This window comes from Muntiacus reevesi, chromosome 7 (assembly GCF_963930625.1).
Source record: "Muntiacus reevesi chromosome 7, mMunRee1.1, whole genome shotgun sequence".
NCBI lineage: Eukaryota > Metazoa > Chordata > Mammalia > Artiodactyla > Cervidae > Muntiacus > Muntiacus reevesi.
The window spans coordinates 26,214,948-26,235,697 of record NC_089255.1 but is presented as its reverse complement, the minus strand read 5'-3'; the positions used below and the strand labels follow the sequence as shown (position 1 = coordinate 26,235,697).

Here is a 20,750-nt window from a genome sequence, read left to right as displayed (position 1 = left end):
AAGCGTCTTTTAATTTCATGGCTGCAGTCACAATCTGCACTGATTTTGGAGCCCAAGAAAATAAAGTCTGTCATTGTTTCCATTTTTTTCCCATCTAATTGCCATGAAGAGATGGGACCGAATGCCATGATCTTAGTTTTCTGAATGCTGAGTTTTAAGCCAGCTTTTCATTCTCCTCTTTTGCCGAGGTCCAGCCCCAGCAGGTCCAGGAATACCCAAGGAATGAGTGGCGCCGGCGAGGAAGAAGACAGACACACACAGAAGTTTGCGTAGAAGAGGTAGCTTTTTTTTATTTTGGGGATAGTTCAGTTCTTATAGAATGAACGTTACCTCCCCCTTAAGTCACCACATATTACATCAGATATTGGCTTCATGCTCCTGTCAATATTTTTCTTCCCCATGTTTTCCCCTATGCGCTCATCTAGAATGTTTCCGATCACAGGGGTTTTTCTTAAATGCCCCGTACATAGTCTTCTTGCCTCAATGGCCTAACATTTTCACTCTAACAAAACAATGTTCTACAAATCTCAGGTATAGTGTAAATTCTTTGGATGATAAAACAACACATGGGAAGGGTCACAGTAACATGTTTGACATTTCTGAGAATAGCACCATGTGAAAACCCTGATATTTTTCTTTACCTGAAACCACAAAATCTCAGTTTACAATGATTAACTATTAAACAGCAAAAACACATCTAAAGCAGCAAAACACCTCTATTAATAGTGAGATAATGGCAGTGAAGCTGGTTAATATAAATCTTCTATTGAAATCCTATTTCCTAACTCTACAAAAATACCCATAATATCCCATGTTGTTCAAAGAAAGGGAAACAATGATCAAATAGCAGCAAGGAAATAGCAATAATGAAAACTCTCTCAACCAAGGAGCAAGTAAACTGAAGCAGTATATATACTTCTAAATCTAAATGCCTCTACTCTTTTCTATTCTACATTATAATCTTTTAAGCAAGCAGCCAAACTATACCTGTGGCCTTTTCTTTTTTGACTTGATGTTTATGGTCATGTCCTGAGCCAGAGCAATCATGAGCATTTCCAAAAAGGCTTGGAGTTTTCCAGGGAGGCCTTATTACTATATATTATATTTCCAAAAATTAATAGAAAGCCAAACAACAATAAGACAGAAGGAAGAAAGGGACATGCTGGGCCCCCGGGACAACCTTGAGGAGAAGAGCTGCCTTGCAGAGTCCTTTCTCATCCCAGAGGCTCCTGAGGGGACATACTGGGCCCCCGGGGCAGCCCCGTGTGAGGAAGAGCTGCCTTGCTGGTTCCTCTCTCATCCTGTGACCTTGTCATGGTTTGGGCGCACCCGGGCAGCTCCCGACACTCTCACTTTCACCAAGAGGCTCTGTAGTTCCTCTTCTCTTTCTGCTACAAGGGTGGTGTTCTGCCTATCTGAGGTTATTGATATTTCTCCCAACAAACTTGATTCCAGCCTGTGCTTCATCCAGCCTGGCATTTTGCATGATGTTTTCTGCATATAAATTAAATAAACAGGGTGACAATACACAGCCTTGATATACTCCTTCCCCAATTTTGAAACAGTTCACTGTTCCATGTCTGGTTCTAACTATTGCATCTTGATCTGCTTACAGATTTCTCAGGATGCAGGTAAGATAGTCTGGTATTTCCATTTCTTTACACATTTTCCACAGCTTGTTGTGACCCACCCAGTCAAAGGCTTTGGCATAATCAATAAAGCAGAAGTAGACAAGTTCTGGAATTCTCTTGCTTTTTCTCTGATCCAACAGATGTTGACAATTTGATCTCTGGTTCCTCTGCCTTTTCTAAATCCAGCTTGAACATCTGGAAGTTCTCAGTTCATGTACTGTTGAAATCCAGTTTGGAGAATTTTGAGCATTACTTTGCTAGCTTGTAAGATGAGAGCAATCATGCAGTAGTTTGAGCATCCTTTGGCCTTGCCTTTCTTTGGGATTGGAATGAAAACTGACCTTTTCCAGTCCTGTGGCCACTGCTGAGTTTTCCAAATTTGCTGGCATATTGAGTGCAGCACTTTCACAGCATCATCTTTTAGGAGTTGAAATAGCTTACCTGGAATTCCATCACATCCACTATCTTTGTTTATAGTAATGCTTCCTAAGGCCCACTTGACTTTGCACTCCAGGATGTCTGGCTCTAGGTGAGTGATCATGCCATCGTTATTATCTGGTCATAAAGATCTTTTTTGTATAGCTCTTCTGTGTATTCTTGCCACCTCTTCTTAATATCTTCTGCTTCTGTTAGGTCCATACCATGTCTGTCCTTTATTGTGCCCATCTTTGCATGAAATATTCCTTTGGTGTCTCTAATTTTCTTGAATAGATCTCTAGTCTTTCCCATTCTATTGTTTTCCTCTATTCCTTTGTACTGATTGCTGAGGAAGGTTTTCTTAGCTCTCCTTGCTATTCTTTGGAACTCTGCATTCAGATGGGTATATTTTTCCTTTTCTCCCTTGCTTTTTGCTTCTCTTCTTTTCACAGCTATTTGTAAGGCCTCCTCAGACAATCATTTGCCTTTTTGCATTTCTTTTTCTCAGGGATGGTCTTAATCACTGTCTCTTGTACAATGTCACGGACCTCTGTCCAGTTTTCTTCATGCACTTTATTAGATCTAATCCCTTTAATCTGTCACTTCTACTGTATAATCGTAAGGGATTTGATTTAGGCCATACCTGAATGGTCTAGTGGTTTTCCCTACTTTCTTCAATTTAAGTCTGAATTTGGCAATAAGAAACTTATGATCTGAGTCACAGTCAGCTCCCAGTCTTATTTTCTTGTTTTTGCTATATACATGCAGGCATGTATGTGTGTGTATATATATACATTTATATATATATATATATATATATATATATATATATATATCTTTAGATAATAAGATGACTTTGAAGATATATATATATATATATATATATATATATATATATATATATATATCTGAAAATGGCAGTTGACTTTTGCAACAGGAAAGAGGCCCCTATATTTCACATATATTTTTGATGGACCAGACTGTGCCACATAATGGCCCCTATATACCAGGGAGGCTGTAACATTTGATTTTTCAACCTGGGCACATTGCCTCCGTTAAGAGAATGGAGATTGTGTTAGGCAGGAATATAAGAAAAATGGGTAGTAAGTATGTACTAACACACTCAACCACACATGTACTGAGCATAAAATTAAAAAATGAATATAGGGATGGAAATTTGGAAATAGCTTATTTTCTCAATGCTGCCACTTTTGGAAGTCAATATTCAAGTAAATCCTTATATAAAAGGAACAGCAAGAAAGACAGTGACTGGAATAGCTAGTGGCCAGAAAAGTTTTGAAGGATAAAAGTTTTACTTAAAACAAAAAACTGAGGCACCACAGAGCCTATGATTTTAACCAAAATTCATGAAGCTGTGTGGAAAAAATATACATAACTTTGTGTTCCTGGTTCTCAACAAGCAAAAGTACCTCATGTGTTACTTCAAAAAGTTAATTCTTGGTACAAGACATGAGAGAAATATTTAATATATCAATAATCAAAGTTATGAAATCATTACTCTAAAAACAGACAAAAAATCAAAAAAGAGTTTCAGTCAAAAGAGTTTCAATCAAGTCAGTGAAAATCACTCAGTCATGTCTGATTCTTTGCGATCCCATGGACTGTATAGTCCATGGAATTCTCTAGGCCAGAATACTGGAGTGGGTAGCCTTTCCCTTCTCCAGGGGATCTTTCCAATCCAGGGATCGAACCCAGGTCTCCCATATTGCAGGCGGATTCTGTACCAGCTGAGTCACAAGGGAAGTCTGAGAATACTGGAGTGGGTAACCTATCCCTTTCTCCAGTGGATCTTCCTGACCCAGAAATTGAACTGGGGTCTCCTGCATTGCAGACAGATTCTTTACCAACTGAGCTATCAGGGAAGCCCCTCAATTAAGTCAAGCATGATGTAAATGAAAGGAAGAAGGGGAAGAGGGGCCATCTCTCTTTGGATGCTAAGTCACCAAAACTCAGCCCTAGTTCTAATTTCATGACCTCCTCCCAGAAGTATCTCAATAGCCCATATCCTCTGGAAAAGGAGTACCATTCATATAGAAATTTACCATTCCTTTCTTCTTCCTTCTCCTCTACACGGCAAGCCTCACTTTGAAGATAAAGTTCTCTCCAGCAAAATTATGGGCTCATCTTCAATCTTCCTCATACAAAGGGACTTAATATTAAGACATTGGGAGGACTCAGAGTACAGGGATAAAAATGGAGAAGATAGTGTGTTTGTATTAATAGAAGCAAGAAAGAAAACTCTCCAGGAAAATAGAGAAGCATCTTATTCTTTGGACATGGTGCAAAAGTAGTGAGATCGGAAATCCCCAAATCAGACTGGAAAAGAGAACATCATGAAATAGAAAAATTTGTTAAGAAGAAAAAGAGAAAAACTTGTGTAGATTTGGGAAAAGTTAGAGGTTAATGGAGTACCCTTCTCTTTGCCCTGGCATTTCCCACCTCCAGTTGAACTCCAGGTGACACACCTGTGGGGTAATGCACCAGGGAATAGCCATGGCAATAGAATGACTCAGCATGAAATGTGTTGAGGAATGTTCACAATGAAGTTGGTGGTTTTACAAGGTCAAGTTACCTAGATAAATGCTCCCCAGGCCTTTCCTCATACCTCTAAACTTTCTATTGAAGTCTGAGACATATACAACAGTGTGCTTGAGGAAAGGTAGCTTCAAAGTTCCAGAGCCAGCATTTTTGTGATCATCCAAGCATGTTATCCTCATGGAGAACCCAAGGGAAAAACAGAATAGTCTGTGTCTTTTCATATCAAATTCTCCGTGCCCAGTCATGAGTTACTGAAAAGTCTCAACCCCTCTCAGTAGAGTGGCACCCTTCATTGCAGTTAACTGACAACTGTTCTCCCAGAGCAGCCATCTGGTCTCCTGCTTTTTTCTATCTTCTCTGAGACCTAGATGAGGGACACATGATTATGGCCCATTTCTTAGTGAGGAAATGGAGTTGTTCCTATGGAGGAGGATAAGTAAGCAATGAAAAAGAGTCAATGGGATCTTCTACATCCACATTATATTCTGAGCACAAAAATATCAAAGTTTCATTTTCCTTCAACTGCCCTTTAGACTTCTCCATTCATTTTATTACTTTCTATACTTTCTTTGTGTTTTACCTGAAATAACTTTTGTGGTTCGCTTTATAGACTCAAAATAAACTCAAAAGGAGAATTCACTTGAAATATTCCCTTAGTCTTGCCTGAGGACTTCTGCTGTGGAAAGACCACTGAACTTAGAGGTAGAAAATCTGGACTGTAGCTAAAACTCTGTCACTTTTAGCTCACTAAGAGTCTTTTTTTTTTTTTTTTCCATTTATTTTTATTAGTTGGAGGCTAATTACTTCACCACCTTGCAGCAGTGGGTTTTGTCATACATTGACATGAATCAGCCATGGAGTTAACATGTATTCCCCATCCCGATCCCCCCTCCCACCTCCCTCTCCACCTGATTCCTCTGGGTCTTCCCAGTGCACCAGGCCCGAGCACTTGTCTCATGCATCCCACCTGGGCTGGTGATCTGTTTCATTACAGATAATATACATGCTGTTCTCTTGAAACATTCCACCCTCGCCTTCTCCCACGGAATCCAAAAGTCTATTCTGTACATCTGTGTCTCTTTTTCTGTTTTGCATATAGGGTTATCATTACCATCTTTCTAAATTCCATATATATGTGTTAGTATGCTGTAATGGTCTTTATCTTTCTGGCTTACTTCACTCTGTATAATGGGTTCCAGTTTCATCCATCTCATTAGAACTAATTCAAATGAATTCTTTTTAATGGCTGAATAATATTTCATGGTGTATGTGTACCACAGCTTCCTTATCCATTTGTCTGCTGATGGGCATCTAGGTTGCTTCCATGTCCTGGCTATTATAAACAGTGCTGCGATGAACATTGGGTACACGCGTATTTTTCAGATCTGGTTTCCTCGGTGTGTATGCCCAGACGTGGTATTGCTGGGTCATATGGCAGTTCTATTTCCAGTTTTTTAAGAAATCTCCACACTGTTCTCCATAGTGGCTGTACTAGTTTGCATTCCCACCAACAGACTTTTAGCTCACTAAGAGCCTTAACACCCAGTTGCCTCATCAGTAAAATAAGGATAGTAACATGGGTTCATGTATATCACATGGCTAAGAATCAAACCAAGCCTGGGTGCCAGAAGATCTGTTTCCCACCCTGGAGAAACCTTTTCCAGTTGGCGGGGGTCTAAGGCAATGCCTGCCTGAGAGGGAGTTTAGCGTTGAGCGGGACAGGATGAATGCCATGGCCATGAGCATGGAGAGTAGCAGACCCACCCCCTGTGTGCTCAACTGCCAGGCCCTGGCAAGTTCCTGGTACAATCTGGGGTTAAGACTCACCACCTACCACTTGGTGGCCAAGCCTAGGGCTGCTCACCCCCTGCTGCTTTTTCTGTAACCCATTGTCAGTGGCAGCTGCACAGGTACCATACCTTGCCCTGTGGCTGCAGAAGAAGGATTACTTCAATTTGTCCTAAGGAAGGGTGGGTGGAGTGGGATGTTTCTGTAAGCAGCTCTGGAAGAGGCTAAGGAAAGCTGGGAGAGAGGGGGGATTAGGGGATGTGAAAGAGATTCAGCCATGCTGAGTAATAACTCTCAGCTAGGGCCTGTATGCTATCACATCACTGGAGGACATGATCAGAAAGACAATCTATCAGCAATGCTTAGTTCAAGCTCATTTTCCACACTAAAAGTTACAGATGAAGAAACCAAATCTCAATGGAATAACACATTAGAGAGCACTTGGAAACTAGGTATTCACTCAAAAAATAGTTCTGATAGCTGCTAGTCCTCTCAACACAAGGCATTCTGTTGTTTGAGGGGGAGAATATACAAAACTATGTTATAAAATCTACATTTTCATAATAAATTCCTTCTGCCTGATGAAAGGAATGTATTTACCTGTCTGGTTAAAAAGCAAATATATATACATACACACACATATGTATATATATACACACACATATATATATACATATTCTTGCAGAATGGAGCAAGAATCAATGAGCTATTTGTCAGTGTTCTGAAGCTAAATTGAAATCATGTTTGCGATTCACCAAAACTCCAAAAATTCAGAGTTTCCCTAACTCATGAGACTCTCAAAATATCAGTATTACATGAGTCAGAATATTATCTTCGATGTTATATTACAAATGGAAAATCTAAGTACATAAAGTTTAGGGATTTATCATCCAGGCCTAGCCAGTATATCATTGAAGTTTAGATCTGGCCCCAGTTCCTTAAGTCACACTCCAGTATTCTAAGTTCTCTAGGCAGCTGTCTTCCAGTGATCATTAACCTATGACAACTTAGCTTGCTACAAAGTTAAAAGAGTCAAACATCTTAAAAATACATAGACGTATGATCTAGTCCCAAATATATTTTCTAAAGAAAAAGAAAGTAAGATTCCCAGAAAATTACATAAAATAAGTCTTCCTAAAGAGAAGGATAAAGTACATTGTTTAAAATGGAATATCATGCACACATTAAAAATCATGCTTAAGGAGTATTTAGTTCTATGAAAAAAAAAAAAAAAACTCAAGACATAATACTAAACAAAAATATTGGCAAACCACATGTGCTATAATTCCAATTTTTTAAAAGTTGCATATGTACCTAATATATGAAATATATGGAAAAAGAAAAAAGACTAGAAATGGTCCTTCATGGATAATTTAAACTTTTTATATATTTCAATTTTGTTCATCTTTTTCTGAAATAAGCAAGTTACTTCAAAATAATAAAAATAAAATAATTCCATTTCAAAAGTAACAGCCTTTAGTGTAGACCAGTTTAAGCAGTTTTCTACTTTGTGGTGGCACAATGGGAGCTTTTGAGAAAGCATGAATGCTGAAATTTGGATAAATGGAGAAAATAGAGTGAAAAGTCACCCAAAGCAATCTATATCAAAGGCCATCTGTCATATAAATGAACTGAAGATGTCTTCCATATATTGACTTCTAAGTTGCCTACTTCTTCACAGCAAGTTGAATCCTATTAATTCAAATACCCACCAGGGCCAAAAATTGAACATGTCCAGTTATTTCATATGTAGCCCAAATATGCAGATTTTTGGACTTCCCTGGTGGCTCAGTAGTAAAAGAATCCACCTGCAATGCAGGAGATACAGGAGACAGGTTGGACCCCTGAGTTAGAAAGATCCCCAGGAGGAGGACATGGGAACCTACTCAATATTCTTGCCTGAAAAATCCCATGAACAGAGGAACCTGGCAGGCCTCAGTCCATGGAGTTGCAAAGAGTTGGACATGACTGAAGAGACTGAACATGGCACAGCGTGCAGATTTTTAGCTTTTTAGGGCCTGTCCGTGTTGCATTTACCAGGAAACTGTGTCCACCTCTGCCGACCACAGATAAGAAAAAGATCCCAAGTTATTCCTGCTTTCAAAGTCTTAGGCACGGAGTCCTCAGCCTCACCAGGCTGACATCATCTCAACAAGTAATTTTTCTCTTCTCCTTCTTTCTCCTAGGGGTTCCTTATCCCTCCTCCCCTTCTTACTAGCCCCCCAGTCTACAGCCTCTGGAAGGTTTCTGGCTGTGAGGGATTTCCTGCCTGCAAATCTGTCAAAGCAGTGTCCCCAGTAAAACTTGTGTGTGCTGCTGCCACCTCGTTTTCCTTGTTCAGGCCTGAAGTTCTTCTGATCCCCCTGCTCATTCCTTGTAGGATCGTCTTTGACCAAAAGTGAGGAGCCACTCTGTTTTTGGCTCAGAGAGCAAGTTCCACATACATTTTTTCAGGAAACAAAAATGCTAGTTTCTTCAATCAATAGAATTAGACTATCTGTATTCCCAAGGCATAACTCAGGGCCTTTGCTGGCCAAACCACTGTCCAGAATTCTCTTTTCTCCTCCCTTCGTCTGCTGTCAACTCACAACCATTAAAATATACCATTCACTTTTATCAATATAAATGAAAGCCTCAAGTTCTCATTAACCTTAATATTTTCCATTACATTTTTTTTATGTCATTGACTTTGCCTGGATAAGGTTTTCTTTTCTTTCTGTTTTTGACACACTTTAAATGCATATAGTCAAATTTCAATATTGAAAGACATTTGCTTCTGATGCTTAAACCCCCTCTACCACTTTCCCTGCCTTTATCTGATGAAACCCATGCTAGAAAGTAATCTCCTGATAGAAAATAGCACTGTGTAGGATTCTGTTACAAAATTATTCTCCACATTGAATTACAATGTGTCTCACTATAGATTAAACTTTATTTTTAATTCTCTACTTTGAGGGATAAATGGGACAGATTGGATTGCTCTATTAAATGGTCATCTTTCCTCTGTCTGAATGGAATCTTTTGTTCTCCAATTTAAAATTCCAATTCCTTCCACTTCTAATGATCATACTTCTAAGGATCTCTTAAGTTGTTTTCTACAAATTTACTGCAGTTTGCCCATGGTCTCCTTAAATTATGAGACCCAAAACTCATGAAGGGCTCTATATCTGATATCTACAGATAAAATCAAACAGGATTAGATCTTTACCTTCATTTGAATATTTTAATATCATGTTATTAGTTGTGGCAATCATAGTATTGATGTCAATGTTTACTTTTCTCTGGCTGAAGTAATATTGAAAGGACAGATCACAAAACAAGTGGAGTAATATTTACAGTCAAGTATCACTTCATGGAAAATAGATGAGGAAACAGTGGAAACAGTGGCTGACTTTAATTTTCTGGGCTCCAAAATCACGGCAGATGGTAATTGCAGCCATGAAATTAAAAGACGCTTACTCCTTGGAAGGAAAGCTACGACCATCCTAGACAGCATATTAAAAAGCAGAGACATTGCTTTGTCAACAAAGGTACATCTAGTCAAGGCTATGGTTTTTTTCAGTGGCCATGTATGGATGTGAGACTTGGGCTATACAGAAAGCTGAGCATAGAAGAATTGATGCTTTTGAACTGTGGTGTTGGTGAAGACTCTTGAGAGCCCCTTGGACTGCAAGGAGATCCAACCAGTTTATCCTAAAGGAAATAAACCCTGAGTATTCATTGGAAGGACTGATGCTGAAGCTGAAACTCCAATATTTTGGCCACCTGATGCGAAGAACTGACTCATCTGCAAAGAACCTAATGCTGGGAATGATTGAGAGCAGGAGGAGAAAGGGACAACAGAGGATGAGATGGTTGGATGGCATCACCGACTCAATGGACATGGGTTTGGGTGGACTCTGGGAGTTGGTGATGGACAGGGAGGCCTGGCGTGCTATGGTTCATGGGGTCACAAACAGTCAGATACGGCTGAGCGACTGAACTGAACTGAACAATGGGACACTTGTTGTGTGCATGCTAAGTCGCTACAGTCCAACTCTTTGTGATCCTATGGACTACAGTCCGCCAGGTTCCTCTGTCCATGGGATTCTCCAGGCAAGAATACTGGAGTGAGTTGCCATGCCTTCCTCCAGGGGATCTTCCCCACCCAGGGGTCAAACCTACATCTCCTGCATTGGCAGGTGTGTTCTTTACCACTCGTGCCCCCTGGAAAGCCTGGAACACTTGTTACTGATCCCAAAATCTAAACATTACCATAGCATGGTAGATGTAGAATTGTGGAAAGAAGGGAACAGATGGAGCGAGATTTTGAAGTGTTTTGTAAATTCTTTGCAATAATTAATTTCTGTCTTTATATCCTTTGTCTTCATAGAACTCTTGCCTTTACATTCTCATCCCTAAAGCCAATATCACCTCTATTGTGGAGAAACATAGGTATACTACTATAAAAATAGATACAGATGCTGCTGGTTGTATTTAATACTCTGATTCAAGGCTTAAAGCCAAGTTATTCTTCACCTTGGACCTCATGCCTGCCTCATCATCTTTCTCGTTTCCCCTTAAGGCTGAATCAACACTTTCTGAGATCTGGCCAAAATTTTCTCATTGTTATCCCTAGATGAAGCCACTGGGAGAAGTTTGGTGATCTAGGAGAGTCAGACACAGTCTTCATATATTTATTAAAAAGCATGCTATGAACAGGAGCTCAGTAGTAGGTCTGACTGCACCCATGGAGTACGTTGGACCATCTCCTCCCAGGGTAGAGTGTTGAGAACAAAATAGCCATGTCTCAGAATGTGCTTGCTACTAATGCATACTCTTCTTTAGAGACAAAGGTGTGATTGGTTCTTCTTAAATCAGGAAAGACCACATTGCCATTTATAACCGCATGGGATCACCTTTTCAAATTGTTTAAATAACATGGTCATTCTGTGGGCTTCAAATAATTACTATACTTGATAATATTACCTTTCAACACTCACTGCCCCCACCCCACTCCATTAAGAAGCCATCTAAGATACTCAGATGCCAGTTCGAATTTGTTGTGCATTTTCTTCTGCTGAAATTAGAGAACAAGGAGACTGAGGTTGACTGCATACTCCAGGAGAGAGAAATATAAATTTGGAGTCTGCCTCTACCAGATACTATAATTCTCACACAAAAACTTCAGGTAAGATACAATTCAAAAATTTTCATAATGTCTTTTTTACTTTTCTCTAATCCTATATTGTAGTTTCTTCATATAAAAATGTAAACTAGAATAGCTTGCATATGATTGGTTAGATTCTCAACTGTATAAGATAGAATCTAGTATCAAAACTTATTTAATTAAATGTTAGGTTATATGTGTGTTATTTATAAATATATAAGTAAGTATATTTAAGAAAAATAATATCTCACTTAAGTTGAGATGTTAACTGAACCACAAAACCACATAGGCCAGGAATTAAATGTAGAATGACCACTTTATTCTATATCTTATTACTTATTCAAGTCACATATACCAGATTTCTTGACCCTGAATATGGGACAGAGAGAAGAAAATATCAGACAGTAAGAAAAGTACATTTTTCTATTAAAGTACTTTAGCTAACAAAAAGCAAAAATAATCAGTTATAGACTATAAACACATTTTCTTTAAGAGGGAGAAAAATAAAACAGTTCACTTACCCACTTAAAAAGACAATTAAAATGTTTATAATTAGATACAGAAAAATAGTGAAAGCATAGATAGCAAAACCAGAGTGTGTGTTCACAAGCACACACACAAACATATACAAACAAACACATTTAAAGCATGATTATAACTCAGCAACAGTAAGAACGCACAGAGCATGAAGATGAGTGGATAGAGGGTACATAAAGAAAGACACAGTGATTCAAAGAGAGAGATAGCTTGGAGGAGGCCGTCTTGAGTAGACTCCCTTCATGGATCTTCTGTTTTCATGGACTGAGACTTTCTCCGATACAAGTGTGTTGCCTTGTTTTGTTGTAATTGTGTTCAAAAGATTGAGAGTGGGCTTCCCTGATGACTCAGTGGTAAAGAATTTGCCTGCCAATGCAGGAGACACAGGTTCCATCCCTGATCCAGAAAGATCCCACCTGCCATAGAGCAACTGAGCCCTTGCACCATGACTGCTGAGCCTGTGCTCTAGGACCCGGGTGCCACAACTACTGAAGCCCACACACCCTTGAGCCAGCAAGAAGAGAAGCCACAGCAATGAGAAGCCCATGAATTGCAACTTAGAGCGTAGCCTCTGCTCAGTGCAACTAGAGAAAAGCTTGCCCAGCAATGAAGACCTAGCACAGCCAAAACTAAATAAATAATTTTAAAAAAATAAAGAAATATTGACAGCAAGTAGTTGACATGATCAGATTTTTTAACCTATGTTTTGAACAGCAGGCATAGAGATTTTGTTGATGATTTGGATGTGAACTCTTGAGAGGTGTGGTGAGGATATGGCCAAAGTCTGTGGCCTGGGCAATTGAGTAAATGGAGGTGCTACTGGGTAATATGGCAAAGAAGCAAGGACCCACCAGTTCAGGGTGAGAAGAACCAAGAGATTTGTCATGGGCTTCTTGCCTTTTGGGCTTCCTTTGTGGCTCAACTGGTAAAGAATCCGCCTACAGTGTGGGAGACCTGGGTTTGATCCCTGTCTTGGAAAGATCCCCTGGAGAAGGGAAAGGCTACCCACTCCAATAGTCTGGCCTGGAGAAATCCATGGACTGTTTAGTCCATAGGGTCGAAAAGAGTCGGACACGGCTGAGTGATTTTCAGTTTCTTACATTTTGTTACATTCAGTAGCAAATGGAGATGTTGAATACAAAATTGGGTAGATAAATCTAGGTTGTAGAAGAGACTCCACAGCTAGGGAGAGAAAATGTGACTTCATCTCACATGGGTGGTTTCTATATCATGTGGCTAGTTGACAGATTACTAACAGAGAGAGCATAATTGGAAAAGGAAAATATCAAGGACTAAGTCCTTAAAAAAATGTATAGGTCAAGGGAACCTGAAGGAACTCTAACATAGAAGTCTCGAATAAAGAAGACAGAGATAGAAAAAAGAGAATGAATAGTCCATGAACAGAACTTCAGTTAATGTAGTTCAAAACTCAGAGTGCTTTAATGATATATGTATCACAGTAGCTATTTCTGTTCTGGCAAAATATATAGAGAGAGAGAAAGTGCCACCATGAAGTACTTTCCCATCATGTGATAAATTTCAATTGAGGACTGAGCCTGTGTCCTCAACTTGGGATAAATTTTCAATTAAAAGAAAATAATGTTAGTTTATAGTCTGAACCTCATCTATGCGTACCAGTTTCACTTAAAATGTTCAAGGTGACTGTGCATGAAGCTTACTCCTCTTAAGCAAGAAACTCTTGCCTACAAAGAAGTGAAGTGACATGAAATTCGCTCAGTCATGTCCAACTCTTTGTGACCCCATGGACTATAGCCCACCAGGTTCTTCTGTCCATGGGATTTTCCAGGCAAGAATACTGCAGGGGATTGTCATTTCCTTCTCCAGGAGATCTACCCAATCCAGAGATCAAACCCAGGTCTCCTGCATTGCAGGCAAATTCTTCACCATTTGAGCCACCAGAAAACATCTTTGCAGGTCCTCTGTCTACAAAGAGGATCAAGTTAAAAATGAAGAATACGTTGGAGAATTGTACAAACACTGAGAGGAATTAACAATGAAAATTGTGGAATCTTTTTATAGAGATCTTAAAAATAAGAAGGTACATGGACTTCATAATTGGCCTTGCTATAAGCAATCACTGATAAATATTGTGTTCTTTATCTCTTTTCCAACACTTCCAATAGTACATAAATAGAAACCCCATCTAAAACTATGCATGTGTTATTACTAAAGCTTACAGTAATAAACAAACTCTTGCTTTATGGCTATATATTCTCACAACATTTTCTTCTATTTACACAGAGAATGAACTGCACAATTGTTTAAATGCGTATGTGTCCTTATGTAGGTTTGGCTCAGGCGGACATTTCTGAACCATAAAACTAACAATATTGTAAAGCAACTATACTCAAATTAAAATAATTCTAAAAATAATAGAAATTTTTAAAAGGAATGAATATGGAAACTATTGATTAAAAGATGCATCAGACATAGGAACCAGTGACAAAATGTGAATTTTATTTGGCTCCTACTTCAAACAAACTGAAGAATTCCTTTCCTTCCAGTGGTTTCGACTCCATGCTTTCACTGCCAAGGGCCTGGGTTCAATCCTTGGTTGGGGAACTAAGATCCCACAAGCTGAGTGGGCATGACCAAAAAACAAATAAACAAACAAATAAATTGTAAGACAAAACAAAATAAATCTGACATAAAGCAATTGGAAATTTTAACTGTTTATAAAATTGAGGATTATTAATTTTTGGATTATATAGATATATTTTGATTATAGTTTTTAAAATTTTCCAGGGTTGCATGCTGAAATATTTTGTAATGAAATCATACACTTGGTATCTGCTTTGAAATAATATGGGAGGTATGGAAGTAGGTGGAGTTACAGCAAGTTTGCCCACCCATGAATAATTGTTAAAGCTATATGATAAATGTATAAGGATTCATTGTACTCTTCTTTTGCTTTTGTATATCCTCCATAATCAAAAGTAAAAAAAAAAATTATTCTTATTAAACTTTGCTTTCCATTTTCTGGGGGGAAAAAAAAAAAAGCCTCTGAATGGCAAGGAGTACCTACCTTGGTTTATGTATTGCTGAGGACACAGACAAAGGGAGATGTTAAATGGACCATGACAGGCATGAAGATCATGAAGATGAGGCCATAATAAGCCCCCACACTCCAAGTTCCTTGTTTCCTCCCAGTGTCACACGGGGTCAAAGAATGTTAAAAATCTTTAAGTAATCTAAAATCATGCTGCTCATTGAATTAATGTAAAGCAGTTCAGAAATATCTTAATGAGAAAACTTCTGTAGAGTCATTTGAAAGATAATAATGTCTTCCTATTGCAGTTTTAGGAGGAAAAAAAATGAAAAACCCAGGAGGAACTAATCACTCTGACCCTGTGAGTGAATTCATTCTTCTTGGATTCCCTTGCACCTGGGAGGTTCAGATCTTCCTCTTCTCACTCTTCTCTGTGATCTATGTATTGACACTAACTGGAAATTTGTGCATTATCTGTGCAGTGTGGTGGGACCACCATCTCCACACCCCCATGTACATCCTGCTGGCCAATTTCTCCTTCCTGGAGATGTGGTATGTCACTTCTACAGTCCCCAATATGCTAGCCAACTTTCTCTCTGAGACCAAGACCATCTCCTTCTCTGGCTGCTTCCTCCAGTTCTACTTCTTCTTCTCCACAGGTGGTACTGAAACCTTCTTCTTGTCTGCCATGGCCTTTGACAGGTACCTTGCCATCTGCAGGCCCCTTCACTACCCCACTGTCATGACGGTGCAACGCTGCATCAGAATGGGAGCCTGCTGCTGGCTGTGTGGCTTCTTGTACTTCCTCTTGCCTATTCACCTAATCTCTCAGCTCCCATTTCATTGTCTCAATAAGATTGATCATTTCCTATGTGACCCAGGACCCCTTATAAAGCTGTCCTGTGTGCCAGCCCCTGCCACTGAAATCATTTGTGCCACTTTTAACTCAGTCCTCATTTTCTCTACCTTACTCTTCATTACCAGCTCCTACACCCTGGTTATCAGGGCTGTGCTTAGGGTGCCCTCAGCAGAAGGTCGACATAAGGCCTTCTCTACTTGTGGATCCCATCTGGCTGTGGTGTCCCTGTTTTATGGTTCCATCATGATTGTATATGTGAGCCCAACAGCAGGCAATTCAGCAGAGATTCAAAAATACGTGACTTTGTCCTATATTGTGTTAACTCCGTTATTCAACCCTTTGATCTATAGTCTCCGAAATAAGGAGATGAAGGAGGCACTGAGAAACTTATTTAAGACAGTAAGATTTAGTCAAAAGCATGAAAGAAATCTCTGAAGAACTGTGTTCATAACTGAAATGATGTATGGGAAATAAATAATTAAAAGATTGGTATTCAATTGTACTAATTAAATTAGGAAAATGTGATTTGGAGGAGGAGAAACATACTCAAGTGTAATTAGATTTTCATTAAATTAAATGTATCCATTTTTATTGTTAGAGAAAATTTTATATTAATAATAAAACTTTTCAAATTCAAATAAAAATAATCAAAAGCCAGATGATCAGTCATCTTTCTGGCATTCAGAATGAATACTAGTTAATATTTGCTGCCAGTATCACATACATACATACTGGTACATGCGATCTGTCCAATACTTTAAATTTATTACCAGTATTTAGCTGGTGAGTCAAAAGTTTTGTATGCTAAACTTATAAAACAACATTTAAATTTTACTATCTCAATATTAAAAATATAGCAAAATGCATTCACCTTCTTATGAAACATTGATTTATCATAATTTCATTTCTTTACATTTTCTCACCAAAATTTAGTTAAAATAATTTTACTATTTGGACCCAGGTGGTATTAATACTTTTTCCATTGTATATTTACTTTTAAGAATTGTTTTTGGGAGAGCTCTCTTTTAAAAAACAAAGCCAAGCCTTTTCTTAATACATCATTTATGTCTTCTGTAGGTTAAGGTTAGAAGATAATGACTAGTGACTCTTAGGTATATTTCAAATTACAGAATTGTTAGATTTGCCTCTGCCAACTATCTCAAGAACACTAGTACCTCATGCTCTCAACCAGAATTTTCCTCATACCATAAAAAGAACCTGGACCCATTAGCTATCACTCCTTAATTTCCCCTCTCTCCAGTCCCTGTAAACAATTAATCTACTTTCTGTTTCTATGGATTTTCCTATTCTGGAAATTTCACATAAATGGAATCATACAATATGTGACCTTTTGTGACTGGCTTCTGTCACAACATAATGTTTACAAGGTTCATTTATATTGTAGCATGTGTTCAGTTTAGTTTAGTTCAATTGCTCAATCATGTCCAACTCTTTGAGACCCCATGGACTGGAGCACACAAGGCCTCCTATCCATTACCAACTCCTGGAGCTTGCTCAAACTCATGTCCATTGAGTCAGTAATGCCATCCAACCACCTCATCCTCTGTCGTCCCCTTCTCCTCTCACCTTCAAACTTTCCTAGCATCATGGTCTTTTCAAATGAGTCAGTTCTTCGAATCAGATGACGAAAGGACTGGAGTTTCAGCTTCAGCATCAGTCTTTCCAATGAATATTCAGGACTGATTTCCTTTAGGATGGACGGGTTGAACCTCCTTGCAGCCCAAGGGACTCTCAAGAGTCTTCAACACCACAGTTCAAAAGCATCAATTCTTCAGCCCACAGCTTTCTTTATAGTCCAACTTTCACATCCAAACATGACTACTGGAAAAGTAGTTTATTACTTTTTGTGGCTGAATAAAATTCCACAGTATGGATATACCACATTTTGTTTATCTAGTTAATTGCTGATGGCATTTGCTTGCATTATTGGTCTGTATGAGTTATACACAGACAAGTTTATTTTGTGAATACATATTTTCACTTTTTTAGGGTATATCTTTGGGAGAGGAATTGCTGGGTCATATGTTACTTCTCTGGACTTCCCAGGTGGCATTAGTGGTAAAGAACCCACCTGATAATGCAGCAGACTTGAGAGACATGAGTTCCATTCCCGGGTCAGGAAGATCCCTGGAGGAGGGCATGGCAACCCACTCCAGTGTTCTTGCCTGGAGAAGTCCATGGACAGAAGAGCCTGGTGGGCTACAGTCCATAGAGTTGCAAAGAGCTGGGCACGACTGAAGTGACTTAGCCCAGTACAGCACACAATATTGATATTACTGAATAGACTGTCTCATATCACATGTTTTCAAGAGGAATTCATTTGTTATGTCTTTGAGTTTATTATCATTTCTTGATCTAACCTTTAAAAATAAATTGTTGACATAATTTGTGATTAAGTGGGACTTCACAGAGATATTTAAAACATTGATTTAGGATAGGGAAAAAATGAATGAGAAATAAATTGTGGTAAAAGGAAACAATAGAATAGGCAAATTGTGGAATATGGAGTAAGTGGGAAAATGTAATTAATGAAAATACTATAATGATTGTAGTAAATAATATATAATAATAAAGTTCTTTTCCTTAAATACATGATAAAGAAAGCAAGTGTATAGAAAAAGTCTTAGTATGTCTAAACTATTGGTATTGTCAAAACTTTAGTTCACAATCATTTCCTTGTTTCTATAGGTTGAACAATTTCTATACTGTCAAATATCACTGTGTGAACATCATTTTATTTAATTGTCTTAATTGGCCATTTTTTCACATTACTGTACTTACAAATTTTTTTAATATGAAATATATTTGTCAGTCCAGTTAAAAAGTCATAACAGGGGCAATTTTGATGGTGGCCAAACTGGAGCAAATAATGTGCTTATAAATGTATGAGAGGAAGGAATTAAAGCAGCTGGTGTGTTATCCATTCACTCCCTTCACCATGAGGAAATTCCTGAGTAAAGGAAAGAAGACAGGGGAACCACACTAAATTCCTTATCAACTAGACTCCAAATAAATCAACTAGACTCCAAGTAAACCAACTAGACTCCAAGTAAATCAACTAGACTCCAAGTAAATCAACTAAAGGTATTTTCTAGAAAAAAACAAAACAAAAATGAACTTTAATCTCTTAAATTCCCCTATCAAAATGTTACTGATAAGGATCACCTATTATAATAAGAATCCAATATCCGTCTAGAGGCATGGATCTCTAGTAAATGTTATGTAAGTTATACAGCTCTTAGGGATGTAAAAAGGAAAATTTCCAAGTGACCTGGACACATCAGATTACATTTTACTAAATAAATAATGCCATCTTGCTTATTTAACTTATATGCAGAGTGTGAACTAAGTCATTCAGTCATGTCCAACTCTTTGTGACCCCATGGACTGTATACCATGGCAGGGATACTGGAGTGGGTTGCCATTTCCTTCTCCAGGGGATCAACAGAGCATATCACAGTAAGTGTCAGACTGGGTGAATCACAAGCTGGATTCAAGATTGCCAGGAAAAGTATCAACAACCTCAGATTTGCAGATGATAACAGTATAATGGCAGGAAGTCTAGAGAAACTAAAAGGCTTTTCATGAGAGTGAAAGAGGAGAGTGAAAAAGCTGGCTTGAAATTCAACATTCAAAATCTAAGATCATGGCATCCAGTCCCATAACTTCATGGCAAAGAGAAGAGGAAATGTGGAAGCAGTGATAGATTTTATTTTATTGGGCTCCAAAATCACTGCAGACAGTGATTGCAGCCATCAAATTAAAAGACACTTGCTCCTTGGAAGGAAAGCTATCACAAAACTAGATAGCATATTAAAAAGCAGAGACATCATTTTGCCAACAAAGGTCGATATAGTCAAAGCTATAGTTTTTCCAGTAGTCATGTATGGATGTGAGAGTTGGACCATAAAGAAGGCTGAGCACCAAAGAATTGATACTATTGAATTGTGGTGCTGAAGAAGACTCTTGAGAGTCTCTTGGACAGCAAGGAGATCAAACTAGTCAATCCTAAAGGAAATCAGCCCTGAATATACCTTGGAAGAACTGATGCTAAAGCTGAAGTTCCATACTTTGACAACCCGATGCAAAGAGCCAACACACTGGAAAAGACCCTGATGCAGGAGAAAGATTGGAGGCAAAAGGAAAAGGGGGCAGCAGAAGATGAGATGGTTGGGTAGCATCACCGACTCAATGGACATGAATTTGAGCAAATTCTGGGAGATAGTGGTAGACACGAGACTGGCATGCTACACTCCATGGGGTCACCAAGAGTCAGACAGGACTTAGCAACTGAACAAAGACAAATAAATATTACTGTGAAATGGGCAATCTTATCTGCTAGTGAAACTGTACCCAGTTCCATAGGAACACAAAAGACAAGATTTACTAGTCTATCTATATGTGGAATCTTAACAAAACAAAAAGCACAGAATTCATAGAAAAAGGGATCAGACTTGTGGTTACCATAAATAGTGTTAGCAGGAGGTGGATTTGGAGATAGGTGGTCAAAAGGTACAAAGTTCCAGTTAAAGATAAATAAGTACTAGGGTGAGTCTCTTGATGAGGGTGAAAGAGGAGCGTGAAAAAATTTGGCTTAAAACTCAGCATTCAAAAAACGAAGATCATGGCATCCAGTTCCAACACCTCATGACAAATAGATGGGGAAACAAAGGAAACAGTGAGAGACTTTATTTTGGGGGGCTCCAAAATCACTGCAGATGGTGACTGAGCCATGAAATCAAAAGATTCTTGCTCCTTGGATGAAAAGCTATGACAAAC

General features: G+C 38.6%; 1 protein-coding gene across 1 annotated transcript; it reads left to right on the top strand.

Moving 5' to 3' along the window:
* The first annotated feature begins 1,159 nt into the window (after positions 1-1,159).
* LOC136172572 (olfactory receptor 11H6-like) lies at positions 1,160-16,385 on the top strand. The gene is made up of 2 exons (XM_065942002.1): positions 1,160-1,370; positions 15,400-16,385. The coding sequence occupies exons 1-2, from the start codon at positions 1,160-1,162 to the stop codon at positions 16,383-16,385; spliced, it is 1,197 nt and encodes a 398-aa protein (XP_065798074.1).
* Positions 16,386-20,750: the final 4,365 nt, after the last annotated feature.

Coding starts and splice junctions, on each gene's coding strand:
- LOC136172572 (XM_065942002.1), top strand. CDS start 1,160: ATGCTGGGCCCCCGGGACAACCTTGAGGAGAAGAGCTGCCTTGCAGAG. Junction 1,371..15,399: donor CACTTTCACCAAGAGGCTCT/GTAGTTCCTCTT, acceptor TTCCTATTGCAG/TTTTAGGAGGAAAAAAAATG.